At 36.9% G+C, this 19,989-nt stretch overlaps 1 protein-coding gene across 1 annotated transcript in view; it reads left to right on the top strand.

Moving 5' to 3' along the window:
- The window catches only part of LOC136036140 (activating signal cointegrator 1 complex subunit 3-like), a gene marked incomplete in the record, with an annotated part of 134,567 nt that overhangs the window by 7,349 nt on the left and 107,229 nt on the right, over positions 1–19,989 (top strand). Inside the window, 2 exon segments of the mRNA XM_065718176.1 lie at positions 15,319–15,447; positions 17,681–17,930. Coding sequence (XP_065574248.1) covers positions 15,332–15,447; positions 17,681–17,930 — 366 coding nt within the window.

Genomic DNA, 19,989 nt, shown 5'->3' with positions numbered 1-19,989 from the left:
ACGTTTTAAGGTTCGACTTTGGGACGCAGCCTCTTTAACTCTTTAAGAAAACGAAGTTTTTTTCATATTATTTCTGTACGTTTTTCTACAATCCATGGTTTCTGGAATGGAGCTGGATTTTTATGATGCTTGCAGTCATTCTCGCCGTGCCGAGCTGATTATTTTGATGTACTTGAATGTTGATATTCGTAACTTTTAAGAATTTCAAAAATTAACATGGGACTATTAGACTATTAGGACTATAAGAAGACTATTAGGAGAGGCAAACCCCCCGCTTTTAAAGACTCTTTTGTACAGGTTTAATTTTTTTTCATATTAATTCTGTACGTTTTTCTACAATCCATGGTGGATGTAATTTAATAATTCCTGTACTCCTCGTACAGGAATTAGGAGAGGAACCCCCCCCCCCGCTTTTAAATCATTGTATAAAATAGAAAAAAAAATAGATAGAATGAACGAAATGTTTCTTTTGCTCATAAGAAGCTAATATTCTATTATCTCTCAAATGATAAGCTGTCCAGGTGTTATCAAAATTTTTTTGATGTTGTGAAAAAAAACCGCCCGTAAGGGACTTGAACCCTTGACCCGAGAATTAAAAGTCTCACGCTCTACCAACTGAGCTAATAACTTGCATATGTGTAAATATAACTTCTCAATAGCTTTTAAAAATTTCAAATTAACATAGGCTCTTATGGAGAGAAATCCGTTAATTAAATAGCTAATGGGTGGTTTCTGGAAAACAGGGAAGGAGTTATCGGATCGAGCTGAAATTTCGCGGATAAGCTCCTGGGCCGTAGGGGACCTTAACTTGTGAATTTCAGCCCGATCGGACAACGTTAAAAGGGGTGGGGGGGGGGTTGGAGGGTCGAAACTTTCGGGGGGTTAAGATTTTCCTACGAAACTTTCATGGGCACTTACTCGGAGAATTCTGCATCGAATGAGTCTTCGTACACCCAGATCCGATGTCGGATGTGACCTGTAGGCGTCTAGGAAAAAAAAGTAAATGAATTTTAAGTGGCTATGCGTGGTTTCTGGAAAACAGGGAAGGAGTTATCGGATCAAGCTGAAATTTCGCGGATAAGCTCCTGGGCCCTAGGGGACCTTAACTTGTGAATTTTAGCCCGATCGGACAACGTTAAAAGGGGCTTGGGTTGACAGGTCGAAACTTTCGGCCAGATTTTCCCCATGAAGAAAAAGTTGGAGGGGGATGAAATTTTGCAGGTTTCTTAGTTGGAGCTCGGGCTACGAAATGCATCCCTCCCCATCCGTCTGCGACCACTGGAACCGAAGATCGCTTAACGTTGTCGTGTGTCGCCTCTTTATAGATGCACGAGTGTGCCTCCTTGATTAGTAAATATGATGGCGTTGGTTTTCCTGATTGAGATTGGGAGACTAAAAGCTAAAGCAAATCTCTGAACCTAAATCTTAACTAAGTCTTTAAAGAAAGTCAGTATCCCTCTCAGGCTTTCAAATAATCAGATTATCAGCATGAAGGCCAAATAATGAATAAGATGCTTGGAAATCTGATGCATATAGGTAGAAAAGAAGAGGGCTTAAAATAACTCCTTGGGGACAGCCCCTTGTAATGGAAGTAGTTCCCCTTTGTCTCATTTATTAGAACATAGAAGCCTCTTTGCCCACTACATGCCAAGCTTCTTGGGCTTAGTAACCCCTTTACGTTTGTGATAGTTTTTTTTTTTAGTGTTAGTAAAATGATTGATAGATCTTGTAGCTAGAAAGGACTTCATAAAACTAGCAAAAGAGTAGGGGACATCTAGATTAATTACAATTTCCAGCAGTTTATCATGGAGTACAGTGCCATAAGCATCTAACCAATCAAACAAGACAGCGGCTGTGAAATGTCCACTTTTAAGATAGGTACTAACATTTTCCTGGCATATAATGTTATCTGTTGAGCTATGAACTATTTAGCAGCCTGTTTGCTCGTTTTGAAGGATATTATTGATTTCAGTAACCCGTTCAATCCTGGACAGGACAAGCTTTTCAAGGAATTTACTGAGGGTAGTTAGGACTGAAATGGGTCTTGAGACTTAGGGCACCTGGATGGCCTAGAGGGCTTCAGGAAAGGAAACACAAGGGGAATCTTCCAAGAATCTGGAGATTATGGGTTTTTCTGGGGAAGACTAAATATTGAGTGACTTAAGTACTGTATTAAATTTATCTTGGAGAAAGGTTTCATGAGGGCACTTTTATGCAAAGAAGATTGAGGCAGAATACAAATGGTGGGGATGTGGAGTGAGAGCCTGGTGGCTCTTCTGTACATTTGTACATATTTCCACTATTGAGTTGGCTGATAAACTGTGAATCTTTGAAAGTGGGGTTCCAAAGTTAAGACTTGAACTGAAAGTATACCTTTTAACCTTCTTGCATACAGGATGAACTTTGGCACATGTCTGTTTAAAGAGAATTGCTGTTGAAGGTGATAGATTCTTTTGAAACTATTTGCGAGCTTTAGTTTTAGTCCTATATGAAGCCATACCCTCCTCATTCCACCAAATCTTTGTTCTTAGGCCCCTTCGAATTTTTGAATCTAGTTTTAGGTATGGTAAAATAAGCTTGCGTTGTAGCCCTATGCAGCTATACACTCCTCATTTCACTAGTTCTTAGGTCCCTTGGATCTTTGAATATAGTTTTAGGTATGGAAAAATTAGCTGTGTAATTGTAGAAACCCAAGTCAACTAGAGTAGAAAGATGGGTTAAAATACTACGTGTTTACAGTTACAATTATCAACATCAAGGAGACGTAATTGTAGGTTAGCATCTGCATGTCAAATAGATGGTTGGTCCCATCCCTGAAGGCGCTGAAGGAGTTATGATACATGAATTTAAGGGAAAATTTCCTAAAAGGGATGTACAAGACACCAAACTTAAGGGATAAGCAATAATTTCTTCACCAAAATGGATATTGGTAGTCTCTTCTTGTTTAAATCAGAAAAAGGATACTAATAAAACTGGTTTATTTAAAATGTAAGTCAGTGTTGTCAAATAATTATAAAGTACTTGCATTAAAGATTTTGAAAATGCTTTACTTCTGTATCTAAAAATATTGTAATTTAATCTTTAGTAGGCCAAAGGTAGAAACCAGCAAGCATACCACCTATGGAAAATACCAAAAACATTACAGCATTCAAATTTCTGGAGCTAACAACTGCAACAAGTTTATTTCTGCTTAAAATTTTAACCATTTGCTAAGACTTCCCATATATATTGTGAGTAGCTGTTTAATAAGTAACTAGTGCATAAAAGGTCATAAAGTTTTAATAGAATTAAAAAACTTATTTTTATTTTTTGTAGTCAGTGAAAGATCTTTTTCTGAACTAATTATAATCATAGGGAGCGCAATAGCGCTGCCTAAGTAAAGAGCAATGTGGGCACATTGAATTATTTTTTTCCTTTTTTTTGGTTCTGGTTTTAGACCAGGGCACTTTGTATCGAAGGAGTTGTCGTAGAAACTTCGAAAAGGGCTCGTTTGATTGGAAATAGGAAGGACTAGTTCCCTTTTTAATAGTCAAAAGTGATTGGAGGGCAACTAACCCCCGTCCCATGCCCACCATTTCCCGAAACACATCCAATTAAAATTTTGAGATTGTCATTTTTTCAACGTAGTTGAAAGGTCCGGAAATTATGTATTTGAGGATGACATCCACCTACAGCCCTTAGGGCAAGGGCTGTAAGTTATGCCCTGTGTGCATATAAGGTTTATATAGAAAGGGTGATTGTATCAACTTTGCAGGGGCTTATTGATTACTAATCAGAAATTCTAGTGCCCTTTTTAAGATTCAGAGTGATTGGAGGGTAGATACCCTCCACACCTCGTATTTTCACCAAATGCATCTGACAGAAATTTTGAGATGGCCAATTGTTGTCGCAGAAACTTCAAAAACAGCTCATATGATTGAAAATTGATGATATTCGAAAGTAATTGGAGGGCAACTAATCCCCCTCCCACGCCTACCATTTCCCCAAACACGTCCAATCAAATTTTGAGATAGCCATTTCGTTCAACGCAATTGAAAGGTCTAGAAATTCTGTCTTTGAGGATGACCCCCCCAGCCTCAGTGCAAGGGTTGTAATTTATCACCTGGGAGTATATAAGGTTTCATAGGCAGCGGAATAACGCTGCCTAAGTAAAGAGCGATGTGGGCAAAATGTATTATTTATTGGTATTTTTGTTTAGACCAGGGCTAATCGTATCGAAGGAGTTGTCTTAGAAACTTCGAAAATGGCCCATTAGATTAGAAATTGAAGGCGCCAGTGCCCTTTTTTAAAGTCTAAAGTGATCGGAGGGCAACTAACCTCCCTCAAACGCCCACCATTTCTCCAAATACATCCGATCAAAATTTTGAGATAGCCATTTTGTTCAAGTAGTTGAAAGGTCCAAGAATTATGCATTTGAGGATGACAACCCTCCACAGCCAGGGCAAGGGTTGTAAGCTAAGCCCTGGGGCATATAAGGTATATATAGCAGGGTGATCGTATAAACTTCGAAATTGGCTGATTGGATTGGTAATCAGAAGTTCTAGTGCCCTTTTTAAGATCCAGAGTGATGGGAGGGCAGATACCTCCCCCCCACACACAACTTGTATTTTCGCGAAATGTATCTTATAGAAATTTTGATATGGCCATTTTTTATCCTAAAAATCTCAAAAAGAGCTCATTCGATTGGAAATTGAAAGGGCTAGTGCCCGTTTTAATAGTCAAAAGAGATTGGAGGGCAACTAAACCCCCTCCAACACCCACCGTTTCTCCAGACACATACCATCAACATTTTGAGATATAAATTTTGTTGAACGTAACTGAAAGGTTTGGAAAATTTGTCTTTGAGGATGACACCCCCCCAGAGCCCTCAGGGCAAGGCAAGGGTTGTAAGTTTGCCCTTGGGGCTTATAAGGTATTAATAGAAAGGGTTATCATATAAACTTCGGAAGGGGCTCATTGGATTGATAATCAAACATTTTAGTGCCTTTTTTGAGATTCAGAGTGATCGGAGGGTGGATACCCCCCCCTCAAACACACACACACCTCGTACTTTCTCAAAATTAAATATAAAAAACAAGTTTATTTAAATGAAAGTAAGGAGCGACATTAAAACTTAAAACGAACAGAAATTACTTCGCATATGAAAGGGGTTTTTCCTGCTCAACGCCCCGCTCTTTACGCTAAAGTGTGAATCTTTCTCTCAACTCTACTTTTTAAAACAGTAAAAAACTTTAGCGTAAAGAGCGGGGCGTTGAGGATGAAAAGCCCCTTTCATATACGGAGTAATTTCTGTTCGTTTTAAGTTTTAATGTCGCTCCTTACTTTCAGTTAAAAAAAAAACTGTTTTTATGGCACTTGGTATCAACCAAGTGACATATAGCGATCGCAAATTCTGTCGGTCTGTCTGTCTGTCTGTCTGTCTGTCCCGGTTTTGCTAGGACGATGAAACTTGTCAGGCGTATCAGGGACCGGACCAGATTGAATTAGAAATAGTCGTTTCCCGATTTGACCATCTGGGGGGGGAGTGGGGGGCTGGTTAATTCGGAAAAAATAGAAAAAATGAGATATTTTTAACTTACGAAGGAGTGATCGGATCTTAATGAAATTTGAAGTTTGGAAGTATATCGTGTCTCAGAACTCTTATTTCTAATTCCGACCGAATCCGGTGACATTGGGGGGAATTGGGGGGGAACCTAAAGTCTTGGAAAACGCTTAGAGTGGAGGGATCAGGATGAAACTTGGTGGGAAAAATAAGCTCAAGTAATAGATGCGTGATTGACATAACCGGGACGGATCCGCTCTTTGGGGGAGTGGGGGGAGGGTTAGTTCTGAAAAATTTGAAAAATGAGGAATCTTGAACTTACGAAGGAGGGATCAAATCTTAATGATATTTGATGTTTTGGAAGGATATCATGTCTCAGAGCTCTTATATTAAATTTTAACATTATCCGGTGAAGGGGATGTTGGGGGGGGGGTGGAACCTAAACTCTTGGAAAATGCTTAGAGTGGAGGGATCGGGATGAAACAGTGAGAAAAATAAGCACAATCCCCTAGATACGGGATTGAAATACGCGAAACTGATCCGCTCTCTTTGGGGGAGTTGAGGGGGGGGGGGTTAATTCTAAAAATTAGAAAAAATGAGGAATTTTTAACTTGCGAAAGAGTGATCATATCTTAATGAAATTTCATATTTAGAAGGACCTTCGAAACTTAGATCTCTTATTTTTTATCCCGATCGGGTCCAGTGTCATTAGGGGGGGGGGGGTGGACCGAAAATCTTGGCAAACGCTTAAAGCGGAGAGATCAGGATGAAACTTGGTGGAAAGAATAAGCACAAGTCCAAGATAGGTGACTGACATAACCGGACCGAATCCGCTCTCTTTGGTGGAGTTCCGGGGGGAGTCATTCGGAAAAAATTGAAAAAAATGAGGTATTTTTAACTTACGAAGGGGTGATCAGATCTTAATGAAATTTGATATTTAGAAGGATCTTGTGCTTTAAAACTCTCATTTTAAATCCCGACCAGATCCGGTGACATTGAAGGGAGTTGGAGAGGGAAGCCGGAATTCTTGGAAAACGTGAAATCTAGGTATCTTATGAATGGGTGATAGGATCTCAGTGACACTTGATATGTAGAAGAATCTTATGTCTCAGATGCTCCATTTTCAATTCGAATCGGATCTAGGGACAGAGGTGGGCTGGAGGGGGGAAACAGAAATCTTAGAAACCGGATATCTTGGAACGCTTAGAGTGGAGATATCGGGATGAAACTTGATGGGAAGAATAAACACAAGTTATAGATACGAGATTGACATAATTGGTACGGATGCGTTCTCTTTGGGGGAGCTGAGGTGTTAATTAGGAAAAGTTAGAAAAATTAAGGTATTTTTAACTTAAGAACGGGTGACCGGATCTTAATGAAATTTGATATTTAGAAGGAACTCATGTCTCAGAGCTCTTATTTCAAATCTCGACCAGATCTGTTGACATTGGGGGGAGCTGGAGGGGGAAACCAGAAATCTTGGAAAATGCTTATAAATGTCGTAGATACGTGACTGACGTAACCGGACTGGATCCGCTCTCTTTGGGGGAGTTAAATGGTGGGATTCAGTGCTTTGGCGAGTTTGGTGCTTCTGGACGTGCTAGGCTGATGAAAATTGGTAGGCGTATCAGGGAGCTGTACAAATTAACTTGATAAATTCGTTTTCCCCGATTCGAACATCTGGAGGGCTGAAGGGAGAGGAAAAATTAGAAAAATTGAGGTATTTTTAACTTGCGAGTGGGTGATCGGATCTTAATGAATTTTCATATTTTGAAGGACCTCGTGACTCAGAGCTCTTATTTTAAATCCCGATCGGCATAAGCCTCTGATTGTCCTTTTAAAGCGATCTATTGATTCTTAGAATTTTGCTAGTGCTCATACCATATGAGTTCTCGGCTCTTGGCTCTTCTGACCTCATCACAAGTGCCTTTTGAGCTCTTAGCTCTTGTTTTATTTCATTTCTGAACGTTTTGAATTAATGCAGGCTTTGATTTTGGCTCTCGCGCACATAAATAATTAAAACGAAATTTGCACAATAATTTTTTTTGGCTAAATGGCTTTCTCATAGTTTTAATTCGAAGATTTTGAGAAGATAAGGAGCGGGAGATAAGGAGCGGGGAATTTTCTGATTACTTAAAAAGGCAACTAGAACTTTTAATTTTTTACGAACGTTTTCGTTAGTAAAAAATATACGTTGCTTACGAATTAACTTACGTAACGAACTTCTATATTCATATGTTTTTATTAGGTATATGAGGGGGTTCACCCCCTCGGCAATACCTCGTTCTTTATATTAAAGCTTAAATTTTTCTCCCAATTCCTTAAGAATGACCCCTGAATCACAAAGGCCATAGAATAAACAGTTGAAATTACTAAAAATACTTTAGCGTAAAGAGCGAGGTATAACGAGGAGGTGAACCCCTCATATGCGCAATAACTTCTTTTCGTTTTAAGTTTTAATGCTGCTCCTTTCTTTCAGTTGAAAAAACTTTTCATATTTATTTTTTCATTGTTTTTTTTTTAAATAATGCTAGAAAATCCTGCATTTAAATAATGCATTAAAAAATGCTAGAGAATCCCTCTTCCCCCATGACAAATTCCTTCATGGAAAGATCCTCCCACGTAACCCCCCTCAACTTCTCCCCCCCAAACCAAAAATACCCCGCTGAAAACGTCTGTACACTTCCCAATAACCATTATTATATGCAAACACTGGTCAAAGTTTGTAACTTGCATCCCCTACCACGGGGACTGTGGGGGAGTAAGTCGTCCCCAAAGACATAGTTATTAGGTTTTTCGACTATGGCGAATAAAATGGCTATCTCAGTATTTTGATCCGGTGACTATGGGGAAAAAATGAGCGTGGGATGGGGCCTAGGTGCCCTCCAATTTTTTGGTCACTTAAAAAGGGCACTAGAACCTTTAATTTTCGTTAGAATGAGCCCTCTTGCGACATTCTAGGACCACTGAGTTGATACGATCACCCCTGGGGAAAAAACAACAATAAAAACAAACAAACATGCATCCGTGATCTGTCTTCTGGCAGAAAATGCGAAATTCCATATTTTTGTAGATAGGAGCTTGAAACTCTTACATGTGGGTTTTCTGATACGTGTAATCTGATGGTGTGATTTCCGTTAAGATTGTATGACTTTTAGGGGGTGTTTTCCCCTATTTTCTGAAATAAGGCAAATTTTCTCAGGCTCGTAACTTTTGATGGGTAATACTAAATTTGATGAAACTTTTATATTTAAGATCAGCATTAAAATGCCATTCTTTTGATGTAACTATTGGTACCAAAATTCCATTTTTTAGAGTTTTGGTTACTTTTGAGCCGGGTCGCTCCTTACTATACTTTGTTACCACAAACTGTTTGATGCATCAGATAGAAATTTTGAGAGGGCCTTTTGTTATCTTGGAAACTTCAAAAAGAACTCATTCGATTGGATGTTGAAAAGGCTAGTGCCCTTTATAATTGTCAAGTGATTGGAGGGCAACTAACCGCTCTCCCACGCCCACCATTTCCCCAAACACATCCAATCAAAATTTTAAGGTGGCCATTTTGTTCAACGTAGTTAAAAGATCTGAAAACTAAGTCTTTTAGAATGACGACCCCCCCCCCCCTCCAAAGCCCTCAGGGCAAGGATTGTAAATTATGCCCTGGGAGCATATAAGGTATATATAGAAAAGGAAATCGTAAAAACTCCAGCATGGGGTCATTTGATGGGAAATCAGATGTTCTAGTGTCCTTTTTAAGATTGTGATTGATCAGAGGGTGGATACCTTTCGCCCCCTACACCTCGTATTTTTCCCAAATGTGTCTAAAAGAAATTTTGAGATGGCCACTTGCTGTCATAGAAACTTCGAAAAAAGCTCGTTCGATTGGAAATTGAAAGAGCTAGTGCTCTTTTTAATATTTGAAAGTGATTGGAGGGCAAATAACCCCCTCTCCCACGCCCACCGCTTCCCCAAATATTTTTCGGAGGGGGCTCATCGGATTGTTAATCAGAAGTTTTAGTGCATTTTTTAAGACTCATAGTGATCGGAGGGTGAATGCCCCCACACCTCGTATTTTCCGAAACGCATCTGATAGAAATTTTGAGATACCCTCCCTCCCACAGCCCTCAGGGAAATATTTTTAAGTTGTTTACTGGGGGCATATAAGGTACATATAGAAAGGGTGATCGTGTAAACTTTGAAGGGGGCTCATTGGATTGGTAATCAGAAATTCTCCCTTGTTGAGATTCAGAGTGATTGGAGGGTGGATACCCTCCCCCACACCTCGGGTTTTCGCGAAATGTATCTGATACAAATTTTGAGATGGCCATTTTTTGTCGTAGAAACTTCAAAACCAGCTAATTCGATTGGAAATTGAGAAGACCAATGCCTTTTACTTCGAAAAAGGTTTATTCGATTGGAAATTAAAAGGATGAGTGCCCTTTTTATTAATCAAAGGGACTGGAGGGCAGCAAGCCATCAATTCTCAAAATACATCTAATCGAAATTTGGAGATAGCCATTTTGTTCAGTGTAGTTGAAAGTTCTGGAAACTTTGTCTTTGACAACCCCTATACCTTCTCAAGACCATAATACAATTTGCACTTTGCTGAAAACAAAATACATTTAAAATTTTTTCACCATGTTTAAAACGTTTTTACTAGATACATGAAGGGGGAAGCTCTCCCCCTTGCACTCCAGTTTCAGTGCGAGTGTCTGGTGCCCTTTTTAAGATTAACAAGAGATTGGAGGGCAAGCAGCCCTTCTCTCAAGCTCATTCATTTTCCAAATGCATCCAGTCAAAATTTTTAGACGGTCATTTTGTTCAATATGGTAGAACGGTCCAGGAGCTATTTCTTTTGGTATACTAGGCATATCAACCCTCCACAATTATGCAATTGGCCCATTATGCTTTATAACCAAATGTTGCTTTATCATAAATCAAAAGGCAATTTATTTAACGTTGTCAATAAGACACCTCAGCAATGTATAGAGAACGACTGGGGGTATTAACTTGAGACTTTTGGGGATACTACTACTACTAATTCTGCTTTTTACAATTTAAATAAATAAAAAAAGTGTAGGTGTATCCAGGTTGTCAAAGAGCATAGGTAGATTCTTTTGGGAATAATACTGTTTTATTTTTTCAGGTCAACTTCAGAAGGTATAAAAGTATATTAAAAATTATACTCTTCGTGTCAGGATTAAAAATTGTTGAAAAAGTTTCTCCAACATACAAATGGAAACCCATACTATGAATTATTATAGAATAAAACTGGAAAGATATACAATATTATTTTTTCCCTGAAAAAGACTATGTCAATAAAAAACGAACCGAAATTAATTTAAAACACTTTTTCCACAAGACAAGTTTTTCAAAAAATAGTAAAGAGCTACATTAAGCCAAGAATGAGTAAAATTAATTCAAACAATCTTCCAAGTTTAAAACTACCACAAATCACTATCAATAAATAAATGAAACTCAAAACGAACAGAAATTATCATGAGTAGGGTTGATTACCCCATACCTTTTCAACGTCAGAACACAATTTGCGCTTTACTGAAAACAAAATACGTTTAAAATGTTTTTACTTTCATAAACAAAAAAAATGATAAAAACCTTAAGGAACAAATGTTAGTATTTAAGGTCAAGGTAATTTATTGTTTTTTTTTGTTTTTTCAGTAAAGCCCACGTTGTTTTCTTGTGTGTCTGTTTGTGTTACCGTGAATTTCCGAAGTTCGGTTAATGTCGGCATTCACTTGTGAATGGTGAATTTCCGAAATTCTTTTTTCTCTGCATGGATTCAATTAGCTTTGAGAGTCAGTTTTTTTAGTCTTATGCAAGCTATAATGGTAAATCATTAAACGTTGCATTAAATTGAAAAAGTTGACTGGCAATGCTGACAGAATCCGAGTAGAAAAAAAGGTATTTCGGACATTCACCTGTGAATATATATATATATATATATATATATATATATATATATATATATATATATATATATATATATATATATATATATATATATATATATATATATATATACACCGTTGAATGTGGACATTAACTAGATTTCAAACAGTCACGGTAACACACACATATATATATATATATATATATATATATATATATATATATATATATATATATATATATATATATATAATGTAATTTTACACGCAAGAACCAAAACCAAATCGGTTTCTTGATGTGAATTAAATAAAAAAAATAAGTGTTTTTGAATGAAAGTAAGGAGCGACATTAAAACTTAAAACGAACAGAAATTACTTCGTATATGAAAGGGGCTGCTTCCTCATCGCCCCGCTCTTTACGCTATAGTTTGACTCTTTCCCTCAATTCTTCTTTTTAAAACAGTAAAAAACTTTAGCGTAAAGAGCGGGGCGTTGATGAGGAAGCAGCCCCTTTCATATACGAAGTAATTTCTGTTCGTTTTAAGTTTTAATGTCGCTCCTTACTTTCATTCAAAAAAACTTGTTTTTTATATTTAATTTCTGAACGTTTTTGAATCAATGCATATTTTGATTTTGGCTCTCCGCAGAGGTATAATTAAAACGAAATTGGCATATTTTTTTTTTTGGCTAAATGGCTTTCTCTTAATTTTGATCGAATGATTTTGAGAAAAAAAAAGAGCGGGGGAGGAAGCCTAGTTGCCGTCCGATTTTCGGTTAATTAAAAAGGCAACTAGAGCTTTTTTTTTTTTACGAATCTTTTTATTAGTAAAAGATATACGTAACTTAAAAATTAGCTTACGTAAAGGACTTTTGTATTCTCATGTTTTTACATATATGTAAATACATATATGTATATGTATTACATATATGAGGGGGTTCGCCCCCTCGTCAGTACCTCGCTCTTTACACTAAAACTTAAATTTTGTCCCAATTCATTAAGAATGACCCCTGAATCACAAAAGCCGCAAAATAAATAGTTGAAATTACTAAAAATACTTTAGCGTAAAGAGCGAGGTGTTAGGAGGAAGTGAGCCCCTCATATGGGTAATAATTTTTGTTCGTTTTAAGTTTTAATGCTGCTTTTTACTTCCAGCTGAAAAAAAACTTTTTCATATTTATTTTTTTATTGTTTTTTTTTTAAAGAAATGCTAGTAAATCTTGCGCTCCCTTCATGGAAATTTTCTTCCCCCATGACAAATTCCTCGATGGAAAGTTCCCCCAGCATATCTCCCTCTTCTCAACCCCTGCCTCCAACCAAAAAATCCTCCTGAAAATGCCTGTACACTTCCCAATAACCATTACTATACGTAAGCACAAGTCAAAGTTTGTAACTTGTAGCCCCTCCCACGGGGACTGTGGGAGAGTAAGTCGTCCCCAAAGACATAATTATAAGGTTTTTTGACTACGCTGAATAAAATGGCTATCTCAGAATTTCGATCCGTTGACTTTGGGAAAATAATTAGCGTGGGAGGGGGCCTAGGTGCCCTCCAATTTTTGGTCACTTAAAAAGGGCACTAGAACTTTTCATTTCCGTTAGGATGAGCCCTCTCGCAACATTCTAGGACAACTGGGTCGATACGATCACCCCTGGGAAAAAAACAACAAATAAACACGCATTCGTGATCTGCCTTCTGGCAAAAAATACAAAATTCCACATTTTTGTAGATAGGAGCTTGAAACTTCTTCAGTAAGGTTCTCTGATACGCTGAATCTGATGGTGTGATTTTCGTTAAGATTCTATGACTTTTAGGGGATATTTCCCCCAATTTGTAAAATAACGCAAATTTAGAGGTAAGACCAAACTTGATGAAACTTATATATTTAAAATCAGCATTAAAATGCGATTCTTTTGATGTAGCTATTGGTATCAAAATTCCAGATTTTAGAGTTTTGGTTACTATTGAGCCGGGTCGCTCCTTACTACAGTTCGTTACCACGAACTGTTTGAAAAGAAAGAAGAAACAGTTTGCATTGAGCTTGAAATTCAACTCTTTGGTAATTTTAGACGGTTCAAAATAAATCATTTACTTACTTCTTTAACCTTATTGTATCAAAGCAGCATAGTTGCAAAAGAGAGGGGAAGGGAGGGAATAATGACATTTTTTTCCAAGGACGATTTTCTAAGATATGTGTATATCTGTCTATCAAACAGTTCATGGTAACAAACTGTAAATAAGGAGAAACGCGACTCAATAGTAACCGAAACTCTAATAAACGAAATTTTAACATCAATAGATATATCAATAGAATCGGATTGCGATGCTGATTCCAAATATATAAGATTCAGTAAGTTTAGGGTTACCCAAAGCTACGAGCCTGAGAAAATTTGACTGATTTTCAGAAAGGCGTTTGGAGGACACCCTCTAAAAGTCAAGAAATCTTAATGAAAATCACACCATCAGATTCAGCATCAGGGTTCATTCGAACGGAAATCAAAAAGTTCTAGTGCCCTTTTTAAGTGACCGAAAAGACTAGAGGGCAACTAGCCCCCTCCCACCCCCTTTTTCCTTAAATTGATCCGATCAAAATTTTTAGATAGCCATTTTGTTCAACGATTTTGAAATGTCCAGTAAATATGCCTTTGGGGATAGCATGACCCCACATAACCCCTGAGGAAAGGTCTGTAAGTTGTGAAGTTTGCCCATTGTTTGGTATAGAATTTGTAATTGGAAAGTATACAGACAGCTTTCAAGTGGAGGGGGGTAAATTTTCTGCTGGAGGGACTTTCTACGAAGATAATTTTTTGCGCGGGGAGGGAAGTTTGCGGGGGTGGGGGGGATTTGTGAACTTTCTAAGGGAAATTTTACACTGGGAGAATTTGCCAGAACTCCCGTACGAAATTCTTTTTATTTGTCTTATTTTCTATTTGCCGACTCAGTTGTGGATATGGTAGCATGTGGATATGTTAAGGGAAATTTTCCGGGGGAAATTTTGACCGGGTTAAAATTGTCTAACGTATATTTCCTTAGGGGGGGATTTTCCATGGGAGAAATTCTCCACGGGGAGTTTTCCACTGGATAAATTCTCCGAAAGGAATTTTCTACGGGAGCAACTTTCAACTAGGGGGTGGGGGGAGTGAGGTATTTGCGGGAAAAAGTTTCCACGGAGGGGGATTTCCCGAGTGATTGCAAAAACAACTATGTATTAAAATCTTTTTCAAATATAAGTGTGCTAAGAAAAATTTTGAGCTGGAATCGTCTGCAAGGAATTTTCCGTGGGGAATTTTTAGCTAGAGTGGAGTTTTTTTGTGGGAATTTTCCTGGTGTGAAGGGGAGGGGGATGTATTTTACTTGGGAAGAACTTTCCATGGAGGGATTTTCCGTGGGAGAAGAGATTCTTCATGAAGAGGGAGCCAGATTTCCGTGTATTATTTAAAAATGATCAGAAATTAAATAAATAAAAACAAAACAAGTTTTTTCAAATGAAAACAAGAAGCAATGTACAAAACCTGAAACCAACAGACATTATTACGTACATGACTGGGGTTGCCCCCTTCTCAATACATCGCTCTTTACGCCCTAAGTCTTTAGAAATTCTGGAAAAGCTTATTATTCTAATTAAACGGTTCTTGTGTTTCAGGAGTCGTTCTTAAAGAATTAGGCCAAAAAGTAAAACTTTAGCGTAAAGAGTGAGGTATTAAGGAGGGGACAACGCCCTAGGTAATCATTTGTTTTCGTTTTAAGTTTTGAGTTTGCTTCGCGCTTTCAGTTGAAAAAACTGGTGTTGTTTATTTAATACGTGAAAACTTCCATTGAAAGAGAGAAAATTGAATTTATTGACTCAGCACATAACCTTCTTTGTTTTTAGGTCACAAAGAGATATGCTGCAGCCGAGATTAACTGGGTCCTTAAGGGCATTTTCTCAAGTATCTCAAGATGGACCAGATAATTTTGATATAAACCAGCTAAGAAAATATCTTAGAAAAAAAACCTGTAGGTAAGTAACCATGATTTTTTTAGGGATTAAAAAAATAATTGTTCAGAGGTGCAGTGTTGTCACAAGTTGTATCCCCTTAGGTTAGAATTTTCATAATATTTTCTTTGTAACTGAATAAATACTAATAATATAGCTACGGCTATCAATCATTCCAGCTTTAAGCCTTGAGGAGCCACATCCTGGTGAACACTCATCCCTCCACTTCAATTAGACCTTCTGCTTTGACCACCTACCATGAAATTTCCAAAGATTCTAAGTCATCTTTTATTTTCTTATTTTATCTTAATCTGGGACATTCCAATTACTCCCTGATAGGCTTTTTATGCTCAACTGTTCTAGGGATTCAAGGGATTCTTGTGTGTAATACAAGAAATGAATAATTAATAGTTTTGAATCGAATGTTCACACGAATTCAGACATATGAGAAAATAAAACTTGTACGAATTAAAAATCATTTATCAATTAATAATTAATGAAGTAATTAGACCCTATTAAAAAAATAAAATCATGTACAAATGATTATTTATGGCAAGCCCACAAGAAAAAGTTTCAGAGCTTCATCCCTCTATAAAAAAAAAAAAATACAAATATGCAACATTTTGAAAAATACGATGCTTTTTTGGCAAAAATACTTTTTTCTCTTAAGATCCCAACCTCCCACCTTGTGGATTTTTTTTGCTAGTAATTTGATTTATAAATATTCGGCTGAAAAAATAAGGACTAAGATGACTATCCCCAAAGAAAATGAGAAAGGGTACCGTACTGGATTTAATTTTACCTTGCCTCTGAAAGCGTTCCTTAGTAGGACAACAACAAGAAGAGAAGTTATCTTCAAAAATGGAGATGAACTTCAACAATTCAAAAGACTTTAATAAGATGACAAAAAAGACAAGTTAAGTATGTACACAGAGAATGGGAGGGATTTGTATGGAAAGAAATGTGTGAATTTTTTCTCTCATACATTTGGCCTACATTTTGTGTTTTCCTAATTTGGCCCACGTGATTCATACTAAAATTGCCCAATCGGAAATAAAATGACAGAGTGTGGTAAGGAAACATATTCATTGCAGAAAGATCTAAATTTGATTAAAATGTAGAATATAAAATAAAGTAATGTAAAACATACTAAGAAATGTATCAACTGTTTTGGAAAATAAATTAAATCTGTTTGTTTACCTATAATGGTAATGGAAAATTTGCAGATAAATAGTTTGGGACTATCGAAATTAATAGTTGAAGATTTACCAGAGGCCCATCAATTGAAAACTGGAGTAAATGTAATGCTCATACTGGCCTGCTGTATTTATTTACTATTACTTTTAATCGTGTTTTTTTCCTCTATCATCATTTTCATTTATGTCCTAACATTATTGTCTTAAAGAGTATCATAAAGTATTCTGATTTGTGTTGGTTAATCTGGAAACTATTTTTTCACATACCTAGCCATAAAAAAAATTTATTACAAGGATTTTGCAAATTCACTGGCAAATAATATTCCAACATTTAATTTTTTTTTTATGCAAACAAATTCAAGAGCGGTAAAATAAATTGGACTTGAAAAGAATTTGAACTTACTCAACGTGTTCATGGGTAAATGGATTTTGAATGCATTTACAACAAGGTATCACGCAGCGGAAGAAGAATAATAGAGGACCACCCTTGCCCAAATTTGAAACTTCATGTGATTCCTTTCTATATTTTAGAATTGGCTATTTGTTTGTTTTGGTGAGTCCTTAGCCCTCTCCATCAGCATAGTCTTTCCATATATATACTTGACGTGCAATAGCACAGGTGGACACTCATTCTCCTTCTCACTTTATTGAAGGCTTGCTCTTTGTTCATTCAACCTCCAAAAACTTTAAGTAATTTTTTTTATATTTGATCTGGGCTATCCAACCTTTATGTTGCTACCATATGCGGTAGTTAGTGGAACTATTAGAGGTATGTTGTATTTGTACGCATAGAGAGAATATCTGAGGTCTTTAAGCTTTTATTTATGGTTTCTATACTAGGTAGGGTAGAACTACGTTTGTAAAGAGAGTCGAACTAATTTCTCAGCAGCAGCTGCAGGTATGTTTTTCGTTACAAGCCTATTGACTTCTTTGTGGATGAAAATGCTAGAAACGATTCACAGTTTAAACTATATGATTTTGTTCTAATAGGATACTTTCCCAGTAGACTACGGTAAAATACACATTAATTCCATCTTTAGAGGTAATTCTATTAATTACAGCAGACTTTCATGGGATGATTTGACGGAGTCATTTAAGAAAGATAGAAAACTGGAATCTATGCTTCAGAAAATAAAAGCAGTAGCGAAAGAAGCTCTAGGGAGTGATCAGCCACCAGATGTAATTGAAGAAGCCGCTGCGACTTTATTCTTTGAATTCTATAAAAAGAAAAATGTTGGCCCTGGTCTTCTGGCCAAGCTTAAAGTGACCTTTAGTCTATTAACATCATCTATTGCACATAATCTACTTAAGGTAAACCATTGTTTTTTAATTATAGCTTGTTAATAAGTTTTATCTTACAAAAATATTTGGCCTGAAAAAGACAAAATCCAGTCTTAAAGTGTGCTAATAAGGAAAATCCCTGCATTGATTCGCTAATTATATTTTATTTCTATGTTTTTTTATTGCTGTTTGTTTTTATCAGGTTTCACGGAATCATTGTCTGACGAATTTTCACAATAATAGATCTGGCAATTTTTTTCATTTTAATATTTTTTATGCGTTTATTAAAAAAAAATGCGAAAAAGACGGTTATTTCGGGATAACCTCTGCTGAGAGGTTGTCCCATATGTGACAGTATGTCCAGCTAAACTCTGTTAGGTAATCTTGGCTGGAACTACCCTGTTAAGTTCATCCTGACAAGCAGCAATATGGCAAGTGTGGCAGCAGCATAGCTATATTCGGTATTTATTTTTGTTTTAACCCCTATGTAATGGGCAGTGGAGCCTTGTAGGGGTAGAGAGTTATTGTTGTCCATTTATTTTGATGTTAATAAACTGAACTGAACTGAACTATGCCAGATATGAGCCTTAGTAGCTCTGCCCATGGAGAATGGTTTGTTTACTTCTAAAGTACAGAAGAAGACGCCACAGCAAGATCACTCTGTAATATATGAGGGGATTTCTAACGCGTATGCCAGGTATTGCTGCTCTGATCAGTTCAAATTGGATTTACCAGAGAGGAGTTCTACAGATCTTTGGGGTAACAGCAAAAATAGAATAAGCATAATCAATTACAGGCCTAATGTAAGATTTGAATAATAGAAGGATGCATTGGTTCGGGGGAAGATTTCTACTTCGTTGTGCATGGGGTCTACACCGACCCTTGAGAACAGGACAATATGAGTAACTCCAAGCTTCAGAAAAGATGAAGAAGCAAAGTAGTTTTCTAAAAAGACTGGCAAGAGTGCCACCCAGCTCGGTGGCGTGTCATTTGAGGATAATTAAGGAATGTTGTCAGGAAAAGATCAAGCGGTGAAGTAGAAAAAAGGAGAGACAAAAAGGCCTTCTAATTCAGAGGCATATTTTTTGAGGATAGTATGAGGAATTGTGTCGGGACCTGCAGCCTTAGTTGCATCTGATTTTATGAATTTTTTAAGGATCTTGCGACTATTTACATTTGCGCAATTGTTTGTGACTTTACGAGACGGAGAGATAAGAGGGCTAGCTCCATCATCATCGAGTGTAGAAGTTTTTGTAAAGGCTTTTGCAAGAGCATCTGCATGTTTTGACCCGGGTGTTTTCCCAAGTCGACGATTAATGAGAGTATGGAGGTGGAATTAGATTAGCGAAGAGCTTCTTTGGCAACTCTTCACTAACGCTTTGAAGGTGCGATTTTTAGTTTCTCCTCAAATTCACTTCTATAAGTAGTCGACGCTCAGCACAAAGATTTAGAATCTAGAATACATTTAGTGAAATAAGAACTCGGTTACTCCTCCCCTCCTTTCTGAGGGCTAGGGCGTCATATTTGCTTGAATGAAGAGAATTTATATTCGGTACTGTGTCTTTTAAAGTAAAAGACAAACATAAACTCCTAATTAAGAGTTTTTAAAAAACTCCTAAGTTTTTTAAATTTTTTCGAAAATACATTTTAGTAGCTGGAAATAATTTCATTATGCAGTTTTTTATGCGGAATTAGCAAAATGTAGCCTAATTTTCTCGAACTCATAGTCGGTGACACTGGTTTTTTTTATAGCTTTTAAAAATACTGGGAAAAGTTCAAGAGTGAATTCTGTTGATTTGCGTTTTTTTTAAGCAAAAAAAAAAAAAAAAAAAAAAAAAAAATGACCCGAAAGATTAATGGAAATTATTTATTATTTTCCCCTCTAGCTGTAACTAATATTGCTATAAACACGCTACAGCGTTAAATCAGCTGAAGACGGCACACTGGCTTGGGCTGCCCACATTCGAACGATGTTGCCAAGATCTCTGTCATCAATCATCTGTTTTGGTCCTTTTTGTGATATCATCCAGACTAGTGTTTCCCCTCTTGCAGGCTACATAAAAAGGTCATGCTAATTAAAAGGAATTAA

Source organism: Artemia franciscana, chromosome 2, assembly GCF_032884065.1.
Source record: "Artemia franciscana chromosome 2, ASM3288406v1, whole genome shotgun sequence".
In the NCBI taxonomy this organism is placed as follows: domain Eukaryota; kingdom Metazoa; phylum Arthropoda; class Branchiopoda; order Anostraca; family Artemiidae; genus Artemia; species Artemia franciscana.
The sequence above is the reverse complement of the archived record's forward strand: the minus strand, read 5'-3'. Positions and strand labels throughout refer to the sequence as shown.